General features: G+C 40.9%; 1 protein-coding gene across 2 annotated transcripts in view; it reads right to left on the reverse strand.

Annotated features, from left to right (window-relative positions):
• LOC121521526 (glutamate receptor ionotropic, kainate 2-like) overlaps window positions 1–19,723 on the reverse strand; it is a 136,361-nt gene that overhangs the window by 18,026 nt on the left and 98,612 nt on the right. For both annotated transcript variants that reach the window (XM_041805585.1, XM_041805584.1), the window contains exons 8-14: window positions 18,997–19,104; window positions 18,760–18,873; window positions 18,451–18,657; window positions 14,299–14,522; window positions 6,660–6,778; window positions 3,416–3,633; window positions 674–899 (exon numbers count right to left, since the gene is read on the reverse strand). In XM_041805585.1, the coding sequence (XP_041661519.1) occupies window positions 674–899; window positions 3,416–3,633; window positions 6,660–6,778; window positions 14,299–14,522; window positions 18,451–18,657; window positions 18,760–18,873; window positions 18,997–19,104 (1,216 nt within the window). The remainder of the gene's footprint in view (window positions 1–673; window positions 900–3,415; window positions 3,634–6,659; window positions 6,779–14,298; window positions 14,523–18,450; window positions 18,658–18,759; window positions 18,874–18,996; window positions 19,105–19,723) is intronic.

Consider the following 19,723-nt stretch of genomic DNA (forward strand, 5'->3'; position numbering starts at 1 on the left):
CCTATATTGGTGCTTTAAAATGTTATAATACATTTTCTATCAAGAGCTGGATCAAATAAACAGTTCAAAAAGTTTTTATTGCTTGTTCTTTACTCTTTGAAGTGCTTTGTTGTTGCAGTTGAATGGTCAGATACAATTCACACTGTGTCAGATAACTCACAGGGAATTGCACTGAATTGACTTTCTTGTTGCTCTCTGTGATTGCTATGCGCTCACAATCTTGTGCCTCTGTGACTCCAAAGTGGGCTAAAACACACCATTAAAGGCCTAACTGAATGTTGGTTAACCCAGGTTTGCTTCTGCGCTCTTAAATAATCCTGTGAGAAAATCATTACAGAGATAAAAACCCACACTAGTAAAGGCTACAGCTCTGACAGTGCCTGCATCTGAAGCTGCGGGCACATTTTAACCTTCTCCATAAATTCAACCTCAAGCCATTCACTTTTCATTAAGCTAAACCTTTTACACCTCACGCTGTTGAACCATTTTACCCGAGACCCCATCAATAAAGGTCAACCTTTCCATTCCCAGAGCTGATCCATCATCCAAACTATATACCTTTATCTGTCACATAGTATCTGCAGTATCTCCCTCAAAGCTCAACGTTTCTCAAAGGTTTTTTACAACACCGCAGGCAGCACAGAGAATTGTTTTTAAGAGGTTTGACGTTTACCCATAGGTGTTCCCACGCCGTATGCTTTGGAGTCGATCAGGCCGCCGATCTGTGTGAGGTTGCAGTTACGCTGGGTGACGAACTCGATAGTGGTGGACTCCATGAGGAAGGCGTAGTCGGAGGTCAGGACACGCTGGATGCCCTCCTCCACGTTCTTCACCATTACGGACTGACGTCTGCTGTTCATGAACTCCCACATCTTGTCATAGGTGGAGATTTTTGTTTTCTATGTAACAACAGGTGATAGAAGTAGAGTGAGATTGGCATTGACATAAGGCATGAACATTGTCTAAACTCTGAATGCTGCTGTTTGAGTGATTCATTGGGTTTAGTTGGCCTTAGTCATTTCTGAACTTGATTGAAAAATAAAAGAAAATTAGACGGTGACTGTAATTAAGATGTGGACATACTGTTGCCTCTAGTCTGGGAAAAAAATGGACTTGTCCCTCCCGAAACCCAATTTAAGGACAACTTAACATATTTTAAATTTTGAGTTATATTTTTTATTTATGTTGTTTTCTTTCTGGGAAGAACACTTTGTATTGCTTTGTTTCTGAACAGTGGCCTACAAATAAACCTGGCTTGCCTTACCTTAACCTGCAATCTTTGTCGTGGGTAGTGGGCTGAGAAAAAGAAGTCCTAATATATAGAAACTAGATGGTACATAGTTTCTAGACCATCTTAAGGATTCAGATTTAAGACCTTTATAAGACTTAAAAAACACTGCATGGACTTTTCTGGCCTCTGTAGGACTCAAAGCCTTGATTCCCAGGTTTTCTGTGTGGAGGGAACATAAATAACCAGTGGCTACTGTGACCCACAACAAAACATTTTTTTTTAACCATCAAAGTCTAGATGTTTAATATAGCTTTACTTTGTAGCATAAATTTCATTGTCTGGCTGCAGACCTCAGCTTTTGGACGCCCCCTCTTGCAGACCACTACTTTGAGACTCTACCTCTGTCAAGACGGAAGTGACACAATTTGCCAGTACCCCCTATTTCCTAACCTTGCAAAGCAGATGGTTAGAGAGTGACAGGACCAATCAGCGACGAGGGGCAGTACTTGTGGGCGCGGCGGAGTTGTGACGTAAGCGAGCAGCAACAAGAGGCTGGTGCAATTATGGCGGAAGACATTAGTGTGGATGCTGCTAAAGCGCCAGTTTTATCAGAACTTGACAACATTTCTTTGTTAAAAGAAGAAAAAAGAACAGCAGTGAGTTGTTTTCCTTTCAAAAATGACAAAAGTCGTGTACTGACATGTCTACAGTTGCCATGGTTCACCTTATGCAGTTCCCTATGAAGTTTATTCCTCGGTAGCTGTGCACGCACACCTCGGTAGCGGCGATGACGTCACATATTTTGTTGCTCTGATTGGCCCGTAAAGATGTGACAGATGGAACGTTCATCCAATCACCCTCCAAGTCTTCTTTTCAAAAGCTCTGCCCTTTCCCAAACACTGTATATCGAAGGTTTTCCAGACGAGCATGTGAAACAAATTCTTCTGGCATGTCAGGCTACCTATTTGCTGTTTTAGAAGATTTTTAAAATTCAACTTAATTCTCACAAAGTCTGGCAGTTACATTCATGAAAGAATGAAACATTGCAAACATTACAGACTAAGCAACCTTTCCTAAATAATACAGAATAAAGGTCAGGGATCGTAGCCAGTATTCAATTATGTATAGACCTGTTTTGGAAGTAGTTATGCTCACAGTGGCTCGCTATAACTCACCCTAACCTAAGAAACTTAGCTATGTGGCTAAGGTAGCTTAGCTGGCGTAGGTAAATGTAACATTAGCAAACACAGCTTCTTAGGAACGCTAGCTATTTGACGTGAATAAAATATGGGTTTATGAGATTTACGTTACTTATGTACCTTATGTAGCTAACATAGTGAATGTAGCTCCTGTAGCTTCATTCGCTTCAGCCGCCATTAGCTGCGTTAGAGCGTTTTCACAGAGGATGAGCTTTTGCCTGTGAGCAGACTGTTTAGTTGGTGGTAATATTTTGTAATCAGGTTTTACAGGTCAGGTTTTTGACTTTTCAGTTGGTGTATCCTAGTCCGTCCCTTAACCACTGCCCTAACCCTTACTGGAAGTTTAATTTGATTTTATAAAACATGTTTCAGAGTGTAATTCTGTCCTGACACATGCTGTCTCTTAGTAGTAGTCTGTGAAAGGACCCTGAGATTTGTAGTCTGCAGCCAGACTGAATATAAAGGCTTTAAATGAAGCGATCCCTGTGTGTGACTTAGCTGAGCCACTGGTTCCAGCCTTACTCTTTGTGGTAAGTCTAATAGCATCACGTAAAAGCATTATTAGGATAATTGTGAGGCAGTCACAGGAAAGGCAGTGGTTTTCTCCCTAAGGCTGGCACAAACTGAAGTCATTCATCTCAAATGAACCTCCAAGGTCATGTTCAGCCTTTTTTGACAGCAAAACTAGTTTTTAAATTTTGCAGCGGGTAAAGGAACAAAAAGGAACAGTAAGCTGCTAGATGAACAGCTGCTCACCCACAGCTCCTTAGAAAGTATAGAAAGTAGACACATCCTTTACAGTCCCTTATTCCTGATGTTAAAACTACCTGAGCCATGTTCAGCGAGAAAAGTGGATTAATTACCGTCTGACAAATGGAAGCATAATAAACTGATTTAAGTGGCAAAGAAGCTGTTCAGTGTTTGATACAGATTCAAGTATGTGTGTGAAATGACATGGGTTATAAATCCTGGCACACCCAGGTACCTTAAAGAATGCCATGGTGGCCCCATCTTCCACCACCCCGTACAGGATCTTAGTCTGCTTAGCGAGGTCATCAGCTGAGTCTATGGGCGACTCCATCCTCTCCACGGTTAGGAAGGCGGCTAAGTTAGCCGTATACGAAGAGATGATGATGAGGGTGAAGAACCACCAGATGCCTCCCACTATCCGAGTCGACAGCGCCTTTGGCATAAGCTCTGAGCCTGGTGTGAGGGAGGCGTTACACTGATAAATGCATTCATCTCAGACAGTCTCTGCTATGATTTAATCTTGTATTCAAGTTTAGTGGGGCAAATAAGATGAGACCAGTTCCTAAGAAAAATCAAACTTGTTTCAAGAGCTCTCTTTAGTTTTCAGCTCAGGCAGATGCGCCACTCATCTTAAGCAGAAATCACTAGAGAGCACCCAAAACGAGATGATTGTTGGGTTTCAAACAAGTGAAATTATCCCGTCTAAGTCTTTGGTGAGAGCTTTGAATAACACTCGAGAAGAAAATATCTCTTTATGAAATGTTATAAAAATGTTACAAATCATTCAAAGTAAATCAAACACATTCAGTATTGAGCATTGAACCCAGAGTGGAGAAGTGACAGGCTGTTTGGGCCAGAGAGTCATGTACCCAAGGTAACCTCACATCCTGACTCCACATCCCACTGAGCTCTAGGTGCTGATTGGCCGGGAGCAACAGGAGAGAGCACTGGGTATTGAGGTGTCATCATAGAGCCTATTTTTAGACTGTATATTATCATAGACTGTATATTAACATGGAACGAACAACAGCTGCCTCAGAGGGAAGTCAAAACGAGGAGATCTCTCTGCTGACTTGCTGCAGTGAAGGTCATAAACCTGCCTCTTCCATGTTAAACTTTAAAGTTAAAATACCCTTAAAAACCCAGAGAACGGGCCCTCCCCAGCTCCTAACAGTTCATTTTAGGGATGAAAGTGTGTCTAGCAATAATTGGGCTCTGATATTGAGATTATTTATTCATGCCACTTTTAAACTCCCTATCATCATGGTTTCCATCAATTTTGCCACATTTTCTACATTTAACCCACTTTAAAACAATGATGCCACTTATAACCCCTTTTCACTACTTTGTCTACCCATTTTTGCCACACCTCTGCCACTTTTAACCCCTTTTGGCCACCATTTAACACCCCTACACTAACTTGTCTGCCCATTTGTGGAACTTTTTCTGCCAATTTTCAACTCATTTTTCCACCTTGCATCCATGCTACCATTTTTGCCACCTTTTAACCCCTTTTCACCATTTTTTCTGCCACCCACTGATGCATCACAAGAACAATATTTGATGTTTTTATTCAAATTTTGCAACAATTTCAGCTCTTTTCTTGCCATTTTTTGTGATAAAATAAATACAATTATTTTGATTGCTCTGATACGAATGAAAATAATTCAGGCAAAATAGGAAATGTTGTTTATACACATCAACTTGGGATCTCTCAAGAGGAGCTGGAAAGTGTTGGGTGGAGAGGGACAACCGACCCAACCCTGGATAAGCGGAAGAAGATGGACTGTAATGTCAGATGTCATGCCAATGTCATGACTTACGCATAAGGACGGAAAAGTGAGGCAACTTTCTAGGAAACTTTGATCCCTACAATAACTTAAAATACTCATCAGGACCATAGAGAGGTGAATGGTAGGGGGCATTCTGACCAGCAAACTATGCCGTGCCCAAGCATGCTTCAGCCCAAATCTTAATTTGTATGACTACTGTGGGTGCTCAGGCAGTTGACACTTCCTTGGCCCTGCAGAGAAGGAGGTGGTGGGCTTCTTCACAGTACCATTGCTCTTGCATATGTGAGTAAAATCAACATACAAGACCATTCCTTTTGACAATCATTTAGAGAGCTGTATCTGACAAAAACAACAAAAAATAAACTGCAAAGTGATTAAGTTATTATCCTGTTTCTGTGTATTTCTCCATTAAGCTGATTATGTGAGGACACGTCTCGTAAACTGCATGTCATGTTACAATGTAATGACATATCTGTGTTAAGGCTCAGTTGGGCTTGGAGCAGTGTGAGTGCAGACCAGTGGGGGGCTGGGGAGGGGAGACAAGCATGGTTCAGTATAGTGCAGGGCAGCTGGCGCTTGTGTGAGTGCACTCATAGCCAGGAGGCTAGCTCCAATGGTACTGATCCAACACATATGGATGTTTATAGATTAAAATCTCCTACGCCTACTGGCTTTAATTCAGATGTTAAATGTCTATTTACAACTCTTTTAATTCAGGCAAAAAAATTATCTTGCTGTGTTGGAACACCCGATGGCTAACATGTGGATATCACAAATGGCAGCCTTTGTTGCCTTGGAGAAACTAAGTCATGATTTTGGTCATAAATCTGACAAATTCTGGAAAATAAAGTAACTCTATGACTTGTTGCTTCAGAAAATTAAAAGCATTTTCCTAGAAAAAACTTACCAGCTTCATCAATTGTTAGCTACTTAACTATTCCTGGTAAACTGGTTCAAAACACTCTTGTAGTACTTGTGTACAATTTCTCTGTTTATAAGCTCTCTGTTGCGTTTGTTGTCAGTTTGGGATGTTTTTTTTTTGTTCTCTTCTTTATTTGTGAAGGCATTTTTGAATAATAAAACTCAGTAAAAATGAAATAAACCACAGCTACATCTGGAGAGGGCCTACCATCAGATGTTTTATCAGCAAGGTTAATTTGGGCTATGGGTAGCTGAAACGGCTCCACCTGCAGCTCCCTTCTGGGCATGTCTTGGCTACAAAATAGCATCACCTGCATAATATGTCAGCACCAGTTTAAGGGTATTTTGGCATAATGTGTTCAACTAAATAAGACAAAGATGGATGGTCCATGTTAATATACAGTCAATGCATAATATGTGAACCAATCTCAGCTATGCTCTAAAAACATCTGCATGTTTTAATCTATAATTCAGGGGTTTAAGCAACATTTTGATTTTACTTAAAGTGCTATAAGTGCTGTTTAAATCCATTCCCCTCATATATACATATATAGGTTTACTCCATGTTGCTGTGAGCTAAGTAGATCAAATTAAAAACCCATTACATGCACATTTACTCTGAGTTCGCCTTCCTGGCAGTGAACCCCCAGAGATTTCCCTCTGTTGCCGCTGGCCTGAATAAAACAACCCAACCCTGAGAGACAGTGGGATATAGAGAGCTCCAGCTCCACAGAGCAACAGCAGCCACAGGGCGGAGGCAACTACCTTGCTGCATGAGAGCCCCAACTCCAAACCAGAAACTATTGAGCAGCGTAAAATTGTTTTCCACTACGTCTGAGTCAGGGTTGCATGGGTGCGGGTTGTACCACTCGTACGGGCTAAACCTACAAAAGGAGAGAGCACAGAGACAGATGTGTTAGCAAAGAGATTAAACAGCAGGTAAAATTTAAAACACAAGCAGAACAAAGAGGATGGAAATGTGCAGGAATCCTGCGTTGTGGCCTCAGGGTCGGAGCCTCTGCAAAGCAAATCATCCTGGCTTTCACAGAGATCAACTTATTGGCATATTCAAATGCCATCAGTTTATTGTGAGGACAGATCAATAGGCTGGAATAACACTGTCACAGGCGATAATGTCCCAGAGCGTGATGATCTTCGGAGCTCATTTGGATTCACTGACTCAGAAGGAGCCGTTATGCGATTCCCCGAGCGACTGCAATCACTGTTACTCTGCTGGTGCCATATCCTCCTGCGACCCCTGACATGAGACTTTTCTTTTTCTCTCTTAGAGCCGACTCTTTTTCCAATCCCTTACTCCCTACTCTCCCCATCCTGCACCTCATTTCCCCTCCAGATTGCCTCCCCTTCCCCTCTGAACCTCCCCTTTTTACCCCAGGCTTCTCTCCCTCTCCTTCTCTCCTGATTGTCACCGTCTCCAGGTCGGGTGTGGACATTTCTCATTTATTATCCTAAGCAAAAGTGGCACGGCATTAGCGCAAGGTGATTGGGTTAGCGGTAAGCATCGGGAAGTGATTGAGTTTGTGCTAAAGTGGGGAGATAGAAGGAGCGTTGTTTATGCAGAGTTGCTGGGGCTCCATCAGGTGAGGCGTTTAGGGAGTTTCTTTTTTCCCTGACATGCTGCATGCTAATCAGCCTGTGGGTTATATTTATCTTAAAGGTTCAGACTGCATGGAAATGTGATGCAGTTTAGAGGCGCACAGGGACGTATATAGACAGGCTTTACAAGATGCAGAGAAGCGATTTACATCACCAAACCAAGTGTTATAGAAAGAAGATTTGATCTACATACAGATGTGTGATTTGCAGGGTAATTAACACTTCTTTTACAAGCATGCTGCAACATTTTGGTCATATTGCTCTTCCTTTAAAGTGATCTTCAATCCCCAGAGAATCATCCAGCCTGCACGGACATGGTTGTGATGACACACTATAATTCTTCCTGTCAACCCCATCAGGATGCCTGATTTGCTGGAATGTCAATGAGCTCGGTCTCCTTGAAACCACAACAGGCAACTGAAACGGCACAATAGCCTTGTGGAGGAGCTGTATGCTGAATGAACTCTGTAGTGTGTGCGTGCTGGTCGATGTATGTGTGTCGTTTATGAAGCCTCTGGTGCAGGGGTGTTTGCGCATGTCCCTCTATAGCTGTGTGGGTGTGCGTTTGTCTGCCGTAGCCACTGTTGTATTTGCATTGGCTCAATCAAATATTTTCTCTGATGGTTTATTTATGGCGGTTGGATAATGCTGAGCTGCAGCCCGAGGCACATCGTGGGTGTCATCAGATATGTGCCATAGGTAAGGTCGTGTAAATCTGTGTAAATCTATACAACACACTCTTGATTGGATTGTGTTTGTCCCTCTGAGCGCCTACATGGAGATCCTCTGTGTGACCTTTGCCTGAAGCCGGTCCTTCTGTATTCATGTGGGCCATGTTCTGCACACTGATCACCAGGAAAGAAAAAAAAAAAAAAAAAAGGAGGAAGTGCAACACGGACGTAAGGTCACCTCCTCACGCTGAGCATGAAGGACGTGTCGAAGTGCACGCTGAATCCTTAAAAGATCTCCTCCTTTTCTATTCCATTCTCCTTCGTTTGTCCCCCTTACAACAATAACACAACATGCTCCCTCCATTAACTGTCTGTGTGGTTCAATTACCCAGCCTGGCATTATAGATCTGCTGCTTTTCTTCTGAAGAGGCTGTGTTGGAAGAAAGAGCGGTGGAAACATGGACACACATGGCTTCAAATAGCCTGTAATTACATGTTAGCACCCTATAATGAGAATGTAACGATACACTCAACCTAAAATTCACTACTTACTTGGACCACATTTCAATTTTATCCTGATTTTCTAATTTTGAAGATGAAACCACATTAAAGTCAGTTTAGAAATAAATATGATTCTATAAATCACTGATTTCATTATAAAAACAACTAGCATTACATTGCTGTATATTACTGCATTGCTGCTATTTATCAAAAAATGCTGCATCTTATCAGTGCTACCATTATATAATTTTAGAATACCAACAGATGCACTGATGACCTAAAGTGCAGCAGCCACCTTCATTCACTGCACAAAACCCCCCCAAAATGAAAAATTTCCCCCATTCTTTGTGTATGTGGGGGTAGAAAAAGGCACAGACCAGGCCCATGGTGTCATTTCCAAACAGCTTTTCTCCCTCATTAGATCATAATCCTGCATCCAACCCTCCAAGCCCTAAGCCATTTTTTAACCATTTTGTCTCACCTAGACTTATCGTCTTAAAAAGACTGCAAAACATCAACCCTGTATGGCACAGTCATGCTCTAACATCCTTTTTTTCATGGGCTTTAAGAATATGTGTGCTGCAGTAATGTCACTTGCATCTTTAAAAAGAAGAAGACAAAAATATAATAAAAGGAAACTAAAACTCATAGATTTTTGTGTGTGACAGAGTAAACAATAATGACTAAGACTTAAAAACTCAAACTTGTTCTTCCATCCCCTGGGGACCAAAAAAGTGAAAAAATAATAATTGTGCCAAAAAAATCTTCAAATTATTGGTGTATTTTTCAAAAAGAAGTCCTTGCGCTTTTTGTATTTTCTCCATTTTTGCTATTATTCAAAGCAGTTCCTGTCTGCAGTGACACAGAGGGCCACATCACATCTCAATCATGATCTAAGTGTGAAGACATGCACAATTTGACAAAGCATGACACAATGACTGAACAGCCTGCCATTGGTTGTCACAGCCTGTCACAGAGCATTGTGGGACAAATACTTGGTGTTTAGCATTAGCTGCTAGCGGCAGAAACAATTGAAAATTGATTAAAAAATTGATGAAAAGATGTTCAATATCAGATTTACTTCTGATACATTATACTTTTCACAATTGCTATTAATAAACAGTTTTGCAGCCTTTTGTTCTGACATTCAAGCACAGATTTTTTTTATAAGTCCCAAATTTGCGCACCTGTTTTATGTTTTATTTCAAAATGTTGAAAAGTAAGGTCATCTCAATTGGCTTTGATGTGTTAATCATCTGCCCAAATGGCTTTATCTTGAGACCTGAGCTTTAATTGGTGTCCATTTTTGTATCTCCAAGTTATTTAAGATCAAAGGACCTGATTAGTATAAAAGCTAAAGGATTTTATCCATTCATTTTTTAAAGAATGTCCTCATATGAGAACAAAAGGTTCATTTGATGGTATTACACAGTAAAGAGTCCATCTGCATCTGAGTTTTTCTACCAATTAGCTGCAAAAACATGCATTTGGTACAAGTCTGCAAAAGCATTTATACTCTCTTCCATAGTTGAAAACTGTTGGTTTGATTCCAGAGTCTTCCCAAGATATGTTGGACCATAAAACAACAACCAAGTCCCAGTGTCCACATACGGGCACTTGCTGTTTAACAGAGTTGTAGCTTCGTAGTTTGTAGTTTGTAATGCCATATCAAACTAAAACATTACCAAGCCTAAATGAACAAGTTTCAGTAATAAAATTTGAAGACTGTTTTTTAACTTTACCAGTTTTGTGTCAAGACTGGCAGTAGAACATTTTAGCAGGAATGTCAGCCACCTTTAATGTACACTGACAAATGCATTGGGCTTCAAGAGGGCAGACAAAGAGTCCATGAATGAGGCTAATGGGTCTATGCAGAGATGCACACAAGTCATTTTTTGCAAGTCCAAGTCAAGTCTCAAGTCTTTGGGCATGAGTCCAAGTCAAGTCTCAAGTCTTTGGTCACGAGTCCAAGTCAAGTCTCAAGTCTTTGGTCACAAGTCCAAGTCACGTCTCAAGTCTCCGAAGGTTGTAATGAGCGCTCTATGATCTGCCTCTGACATCCAGTCTGCTTAGACCACTGCATTTTTCTATCCGAGGAATCTAAATCCTGTACTGTGTTATCACCATCAGTAGGGTGGGGTATTGCCTGTGGCCGGCTTGCCGTGGTGTGCATATGTGTACACTTTACATATGAACAGGGCTTGACATTAATTTTTTTTCACACCAGCCACTGTGACTAACGACTACTAGCCACTGTGTTTCACTACAGCCACAGTTCTGTTGTTGGGTATGTATGTGCTATATATGTACCTCTGCTGTAACATCCCTCATCAACATAATCAATACCAGCCCTCCTCTTAATAAAACTCTTCTCTGTGTACATATGATACTCTACAGACACATGAGTCAGACTTCACTGATGGAGACAGACACTGAGACACTGTTATTTGTCATATATACTTCATTAATGGTAGTAATTTTATACTAACACAAAAACACTTACTGTTAATGAACTGTTTAATCTGAAATAAAACAAAAACTCAATGATCATTTCTAATCCTCACTCAGACAGATCTTCAACAGAGTATGCTGAGTATTTCTTCATTCTCCTTAAAACTTCTGTCATCATTCATGGTGTGAATTTCTTTATATGGGTAAAATCGACTCCTTAGTTACTAATTTATCTGTTACAGCCTCGTATCTGTCTGTCTCTGTTTCTCGCTGCCTCCATGAACAGTATTTAAAGTTTTAATGTTCCTATCGTCTTTTATGTCCGTTCATTATCAATAAGCAACAATGCAGAGATTCCAATACTGATTTGTTCCCCATAAACATATGATATTAAGGGAATATTACCCAAATCATATTTTAATATTGTGCACACCTATGGCTCATGCGGGCGACACAGAGACACACACAGCTGAAGTGCACACACATCAACAGCGCTGACGCTAATCCTCCGTGGTCAGAGGAGCTTTAATGCAGGAGAAGAGAGTTTAGGTATTCTGAAACTTTTGCCCTCAACAGACTGAAGTCTGAAGTCTGACGTCTACCAACATGTTAGCGTGCGTTTCAGAGTAGGTGTGTGCGTGAGCTTCGCGGTTGTGTGTCATATGCAGCATGAACGAAGATGAGGAAGAGAGGAGAGCGGCTGATGGTGCTGCGTAAAAGGCGCACGAACCGTCAAACGTAAGGGGAGGAAAGGGGCAAAAAATTACAGGGAGACAGGAGATCACGATGGAAATATTAAAAACCAAAGATTGTGAACGCGTCACAAATCACGAATCCAAGTCGAGTCTAGAGTCTTTTGCGCTTGAGTCCAAGTCAAATCTCAAGTCACTGATGTGTGCGACTTAAGTGCGACTCGAGTCCAAGTCGAGGACTCGAGTGCCCATCTCTGGGTCTATGTTAAGAAAAATCAAGTTTAATGGTGCAGGCTTCTAGGAGGTTAAATAACACCCCATGTGGTCTGAAGTAGTCGTTTAGCCAAGCCCGGTTTAATTCTGCTTCCCAGCATATGTTTTGAACATACTGGTGCCTTGAGTTGTGACTGAATGCCTCGACAGCTCATTGGTTTTCATCCCTGACTTTGGTATAGTAGATCAGTGGTTCAACTCCATGTTCAGTTTCCAGCGTGGGCCCTTGGGCTAGGTCCTTAACGCTAATGTATGTAGCTTCTGACTAATGCATCATCTAAATGACTTTGTAAAATTGCAGTGTGGTGTGGTTTTATGCACTGAATTTTGTTGGGTGTACTTTTTGTAAAGCTCATCAGTTTCTTGCAGTATTTTCACACTGTTTCAGTCGACTATTATCCCACCTCTCTTCCACATAGCAACCTTGAAACCATACTGTGCTTTCCTTTCCCCAAAACCTTCACCTGCTTCCACCACATCTATACATCTTTCTTCTCCAGCTAACAAGAGAAGCCAAATCAGATAAAGCCCCCTACTAGTATAGTATGTTTTTGCCTCATTGATTCCATATCTGTCGACATTTCTAATTGTGTTGTGAGGTATCGTTGCATCCTTACATTATAAAAATGCAAAAATCTTCTTCACAGAAGATTTTTTTCTGTGTTGGCAAAGATTATAGGACGTGAGACAGTAGCTCCTTTTTTTAATAAAATGAGGAATCAATTCCACCACATACCAAGCCAGGAGAAAATGTATTTCTCTGGAGCTTGAAATGAGATAGCTTATTTAGTCGGGAGGGAAAAAAGAAAGGGAGTGTGTGTGTGGGATGCTGTTCAAAGACGTGAATCCCTGTCGAGATTGAGGTGTTTAGTGTTTTATTGTGCAAAACCGGGAGTTCATAAGCACACTCTTCTCACTCTATTTGCAGGGGGGATTAAAAGGAAATAATATACCCTGCATTTAGGGGGATTGTCCGGTCAATCTGCAGCCGTGCAATCAATACAACAATTATGAGAGAAACTGGCTCAGCGGAGTGGAGAAAACCCTGGACTTCAGGTTGAAACTCTGCTGAATATTTTTGGCCACAAGCACTATTTATTGCAAAACTGTGCAAAACAAGGGCAAAATGCATGCACTCAGACAAGAGCATTATAATTTAATCAAAGCACTGAGGCCATTTCATTATAGCAGAAGAAATATCAAGATAATGCATGCTAATCACTTACCCTGACCAACCGTGGAAACAAAAAGGGAGTAAAAGAAATTTGCATATTCTGAACTAACTTAGGTGACAGTTGCTGCTTTTTTCTCGGATGTGATCATTTTGCCGGTAACATTTGATGAGATGTGCGTTAAACCCAATAGCTCTCAGAAATCGCAGAGGGAAAGAAGCAGAGGAAGAGGAGCCCTGGGGTTAACACACATCTTTCTGCATCGGTCATGCATCGAGGGGCTCTTAGAGGGGTGTTTGTAACAATTGTTCTTGTACAATGTCAGCACTGCACTTGTACATTTCTTAAAGCTGATTAAAGGATATACTGTATAACGGGTTGCTGGTTTTACAGTTGCTGATGCTTGTGCAGAAATAATGTGGTGAATCAGCTGGTTTATAACTTGATTCCAGTGTTTTTTCTTGTTTTAGCTCACTAAAGCTGAAATGGAGTCGGTAAGAGAACCAGAGGAAACATCTTTTTCTCGTTCCTTATTCCCTTTATGACTGTTCAACAAAGCTGCTTCATAAGTGTGTGATAATGAGGTTTAGACAGCAGATTGATTAGGAAAGTTTTGTGGGTGATAAGTTCAAGGTGCTGAAGGCAGCTCTGGAATCTGAGATTTGTTGTTTTGGCACTGAACTATTAGCTAAATCCATTAAAAACTGCCTACTCTTTTAGTATCCTCAGGCAACTTTAACAAAAATTAAGAATTTAAAAGCACCAGTGCACTTTTTGAAATGATTAAATAGTGTTACATATAAGAAAACAAGCAAAAATACTGTTTTTTTCCTCTAAAGTAGCATATTTAGCTTTATTTTCTTATGTTTTAAACCTCTTACAGGACTGCTTTTACCCACTTCACAGCTTTATCATTTTCTCTGAGTGAATTCCTCTCTTCAGGCTCGGAGGGAGCAACTGCTGCGTGTTAGTGAAAGCAGGCAAACAGCAAGTGGAGGAAAGGAAATGGGGAGGGTTGACATGTTACCTGGCTATGACAAACAGCACACAACTGACACCCAAGCAAGCCAGCAGAATATACATCCAGATATCAGGCGAGAGAGGGTTGAGGAAGGAGAAGACGCCCGGGTTGGTGCCGTTGGGCTTGCGATACAGGATACTTATCCCGAGCGTCATGAAGGGTTTGGAGAAGTCGATGACCTTCTCTCTGACGTAGGTGATCGCCAGAGGAGCCACCGCCAGGTCCGCTTTCTGTAATGAGATAAAAGATGTGGAGAGGGGCAGGTGTTTGAGTCAAGCAATAAGATACAAGTAATTAAATTAACATCTGATTTCTGTCCACAGGCGCTTTGCTGGATATGTGTGCTGAAAGCAGGAGTCACGATGGAGCAGAGGAGGCAGCAGGGGGCTTTTGATCAGATAGATTTGGAGGTAGGGGGCTTTTTTTTTCTTCTTGTGGAAATTACATATTATATGTCTGATCCGTCTTGTGTGGTGTCACAGTTGACAGCAATTTTAGGATTAAATAAATCTGTGACAAATCTGTCCCACCTGTAAAGGAGATTAGCAGTTGTTGATGCTTTACGCTTCCTCTGAGTGATGGTTTTTTGTGGTATAACAGCTTCAAGAAGAAATTTTGATCAAAAAGAGGCAGTTTTATGGGCTTTCTGCTCATGGTGCTTCAAATTTTTGCATTTTGTAAGAATTGTAAATATCAAACATGTTTGATATTATGATTCCAGATCAGGGAGGCTCTGACTTGGTCAGGAGCAGTAAAATAATTCTATTTTACCACACACTTGAGGATTATTTGGACAAATTAGGCCACACTATGAATACAGTTCTAAAACTCAACTGGTCTAGCCTCAAGACCCACCCCCACCATCAGGATGACAAATTGTGACCAAATTTTTAAAAGGACTCAACTGCTTGATTTTACATCATGAAGAACGATGTCTTTAAGACCTGAGAAAAGACCTAAGTGGCATCACAACTTACTTTAGTCCTTTTTGCCATAGAGAGAACCTATATTTCATGTGTTCTTTATCATATTTGCTGTATCATTATCTTTTGTCTTTAATGGTGGATGGCATCCAGCATTTTTTACCCTACCACCTCACTATCACTCCCTAAAAATACGCCATATGGATGCAGTCTCCATCTGCAAACATTTGCGATATAAATGGGTCGTTCTGAAGAGCTCTGTCACTCCACATGTGGTACTGTGATGAATGCCACCTTTGCTATAAGCTGTTTCTGTATTTTCATCCCTGTTTGATATTCCACAGTCAACTGTAAGTGATATTATTTGAAAGTGGAAGAATTTAGGAACAACAGAAACTCAGCCATGAAGAGGACGGCCATGTAAAATCACAGAGCAGGGTTTAATGACTGCTAAGGCGAGTAAAGTCACCAAAGCTCTGCTGATTCCAAAGCTGAAGAGTTCTGATCTTCCACAGGCATTAATGTAAACACAAAAACTGTGCAACAGCAGCTTCGTGCAATGGGTTTCCATGGCTGAGCAGCTGCATGCAAGCCTCACATCAATGACTCCTATATCAAGCATCAGGTGGAGTGGTGTAAAGCACACTGACACTGGACTCTGGATCAATGGAAACGTGTCCTGTGGAGTGACAAACCAAACTTCTCTGCTTGACAGTTAGATGAGTAAGACTGGGTTTTGCAGATGCAGGGAGAACGTTACCTGTGCCAACTGTGAAGTTTGGTGGAGGAGGGATAATGGTATGGGGCTGTTTTTCAGGGTTTGGGCTAGCCCCCTTATCTCCAGTGCTTCAGCATACCAAGACATTTTGGACAATGTTATGCATTCAACTTTGTGGCAGCAATTTCCAACATGACTGTGCCCCAGTGTACAAAGCAATGACTATAAAGACATGGTTTTTATAAGTTTGGTGTGTGGAAGAACTTGGCTGGCCTGCACAGAGCCCTGACCTCAACCCCATCAAGCGCCATTTGGATGAACTAGAACAGATTTCAAGCCACGCCTTCTCATAAATGCTCTACAGGATGAATGGGCACAAATTCCCTCAGAAACACTCAAAAATCTTGTGGGAAGCCTTCCAAGAAGAGTGGAGGCTAATTTTGCTGCAGTTTAGACCAATAATATATTATTTAGGTTAGTTAATTGTTCAGTGTAGACAAAAACTACTTAGCTGGGATACTTTAGGCGAAGGTATTATATTAAACACTTGGATTTTTTTTTCCATAAATCAGTGCTATTGGCCACTCTTTACATCTGTAAGTGGGTTACACACATTCTAAACCAACAAGAAGTGCCAAGCATGATGCTATGACAATTCAGTTTTAAATAATGTGAAAAAACTGCAATATCATGTCCTGGAAAATAGTGGGTTTTTTTAGATAAGAGGTTATGGCCCAATGGCAATGATGTGCAAATTGCTGTGTTCAAATGTCTCTTTATTCAATGTAGTGTCGGCTAATGCTTGCACTTGAAGAGAATGGGTTTACTATTTTGGAAACCTTTTCAGTTTTTATGTTGAGCAAACTTGGAATTTTTTGTAAGACTGATCAACTTATTGAGTGTAGCTATTTATACGTGTGCACTGCTTTTTGCAGCATGTTTTTTTCTTGCTATATTTTATTAATATTAATTCCTGGGAGGCTCACGTCACTCCTGTCTTGCAGGTTGCAGGAGCTGCTTGGCTCTACTATAATTAACATTATCAGTCTTTCCCATTTATTGCCATTATGGTTACTGATGTGTAAATTATAATGATCAGTCTATGTTCACACTTTGATGTTCCTTCTGATAGCAATATGACTGTGATTGTAGCTGTAAATCTGTTGTGTTGTTTCTTTATTTATTTGTCTCTTTCTTATCTTTAAGCCAAACACAGTAGCAGCAGATGGCTGTTCCCTGTGACTCTGATCCTGCAAAAGGCTTTTTGGTTTAGACCTCCTCAGTGTAAAGTTTCTTCAGGGGACTTTTATGAAAGGGTGCTACAGAAATAAACATTGATTTCAGTATTTATTGTCTTTTTATTGTCTTTTATTTGTACTTTTGGCATCATCAAATATAACAACATGACCTTAGTAATTCACTGAGATTTAAAGGTTTAGTTTAATGATGCACCATATTTGTTCTTCTGCTTAAAGACAAGTACAGGTGCATATAAAAACATAGAATACCATGTAAAAATTGCCCCCCCCCCCCCCCATCACTTCTCACCTGTTTTCATCACTTTTTGCCCTTTGTTGCCAGTTTTCTCCCCATTTTTGCCAATTTTAAGCCAATTTTTGACATTTTATTAAGCCTATTTTGCCCCCTTTCCCCCATTTTTGCCACTTTCTGCCCTTTAATGCCAGTTTTCTCCCCATTTTTGCCAATTTTAAACCAAGTTTTGCAATTTTATTATACGGCTTTTGTCCCTTTTCACCCATTTTTGCCACTTTTTGCTGCCTTTTGCCATTTTTCCCCACTTAGATTGTGGCTCTTGCAAAAATATTTTTTCAACAATGTGGCTCTGTGGTTCAGCAGGGTTGCGTAACACTGCTCTAGAATATATGGAAGTGTCTCTTGAATCAAATCACAGTAAAAAATGTACTTTTCATGATATTCTAATCTTTTGAGATGCATCTATATAGTAATGGCTGAGTTTTCTGAGCCTCACTAAAAGCAATCCATTCCATGACCTAAGGTGGTTTAGGCCCAAGGCAACCACCAGTATGACGCCCTTCCCCATTTGGTTAGAAGCAAATATGGCAACTTAACAAAGCCAGAGAAGTACAGGACATACCCCCATCTGAAATACAAATACCTAACAGTGTTTCATTACCTCTTAGCAGAGCATCATAACACAAACCCCCCACACTGTACAATTTTACAGGCATCTATCAAATATAGATAGCTTGATATATAGACACTTTAGGGGCTTTTTGAGGTTTGGATCTTGCTGATACGGCTAGAGGTCTTTCCTTAGGACTTTTTCGGATGATCAAAATGTTTTATTTTCATGCTATTTTATCCATTCTTGGCACATAGGATAAATTCAACATAAACATCTTAATCATTAAAAGTGATCTAAGACATTAACCTCATATTTAGTGCACATCATAAAGAATACACCTCGAAGCCATAAGCAATCATCTACCTTTGTCTAACAGTGAACTACTTATAGTTCTGACAATGTTTACTCACATGGTCCATAAGCTCTCGCACCATGCCGTTCCACTGGCCCGTGCTCTCGTCCAGTGCTCCGTACTTTCCATCCTCCACTAATCGCACCTCATAGCGGAAACCAAGGATGCCTGAAAGCTCCCTCAGCAGGTCGATGCAGTAACCCTCGAAACGGTCGTTTCCATACAAAGGCTTGTCTGACTTCTTAAACATGACATATGGCTCCTCCTGTGCAGGGAAAATAATTCATTTAGAAAATGTGTCTGTTTTGTATCAGGCTTTTGTCTCTGTTTGTTTGTTGATTGTGTAATTGTCATTTTATTTGGCTACCAGTATGGTGGATACACGCAGGGATTTGTTAGCCAGAGAGTCTGTGATGTTGGACGTCTTGCTTTTGTGACTGTCCGTCATATTCAGGCCGCTGGGAGGATCCCACGTTCCAATCTGTTGAAACATTTTAGTGTCAATCAAAATCACCCTGTCAAGTCTTTATTTAAGCACTTTAAAGCATCTGGAGCAGCACTTCCTTTTAAAGGCTCAGACTCCAAGAGGTAATTTAAAACGCACCTTCTCCAGCCCCTCCTCCTTCAGACTGATGACATCAAGGTCGAAATCTGTCCTCAGTCCGTTGGTCTTGTTGAAGAGAACACGTCCTGTCAAACCATCCCAGTGTGCCTGCAGACAGAAGCACACAGCATAATAAACTAAAAACCATCCACTCCTGATACAGCCATTCCATTAACCTTAAGATATCGTCTTTCTCAACAATATCAATCTCTCCGCTAACCATACAACTTTTTCTGTCCCAATTACGAATTCCGTCTGGCTCTCCTTTCGCTGTCGATCTCAACAACATAACAAGAAACAATAAAGCAGCGGGGAGAGAAGGAGGTTTGACAGGTAAGAGTTCATTATGCATGTGCTTCATTGTGCTTGAAGTTTCACTTCAAAGCTGCTGGAGGAACAGACGGGCACGGAGAGTGATAGCAGACGCAGGAAGGGGGGAGGAAACGCCAACCACTACAATGGGCTCATTCTGAAAATTACCTGCAATGATACCATCCACAGAATGAAAGATCTTTGTAGAACAAAGCAAACGGCTGACCCTGACCAGAGTTAAGAAGACGCACAAGGCTTTGATACAAACACGGCTGGAGATGCACAGGAAATGCCAGAAAAGTAGGAGAGGGGGAATCACAAAAAAACATGTAGTTACTCTAAGTAATGAAGTGATAACATTATTAGAACGGCTATTGAGAGTATTAGATTTAAAAGAACATTTTTTCAGGAAGCT

The sequence above is a fragment of the Cheilinus undulatus genome, linkage group 14, assembly GCF_018320785.1.
Source record: "Cheilinus undulatus linkage group 14, ASM1832078v1, whole genome shotgun sequence".
Classification (NCBI taxonomy): domain Eukaryota; kingdom Metazoa; phylum Chordata; class Actinopteri; order Labriformes; family Labridae; genus Cheilinus; species Cheilinus undulatus.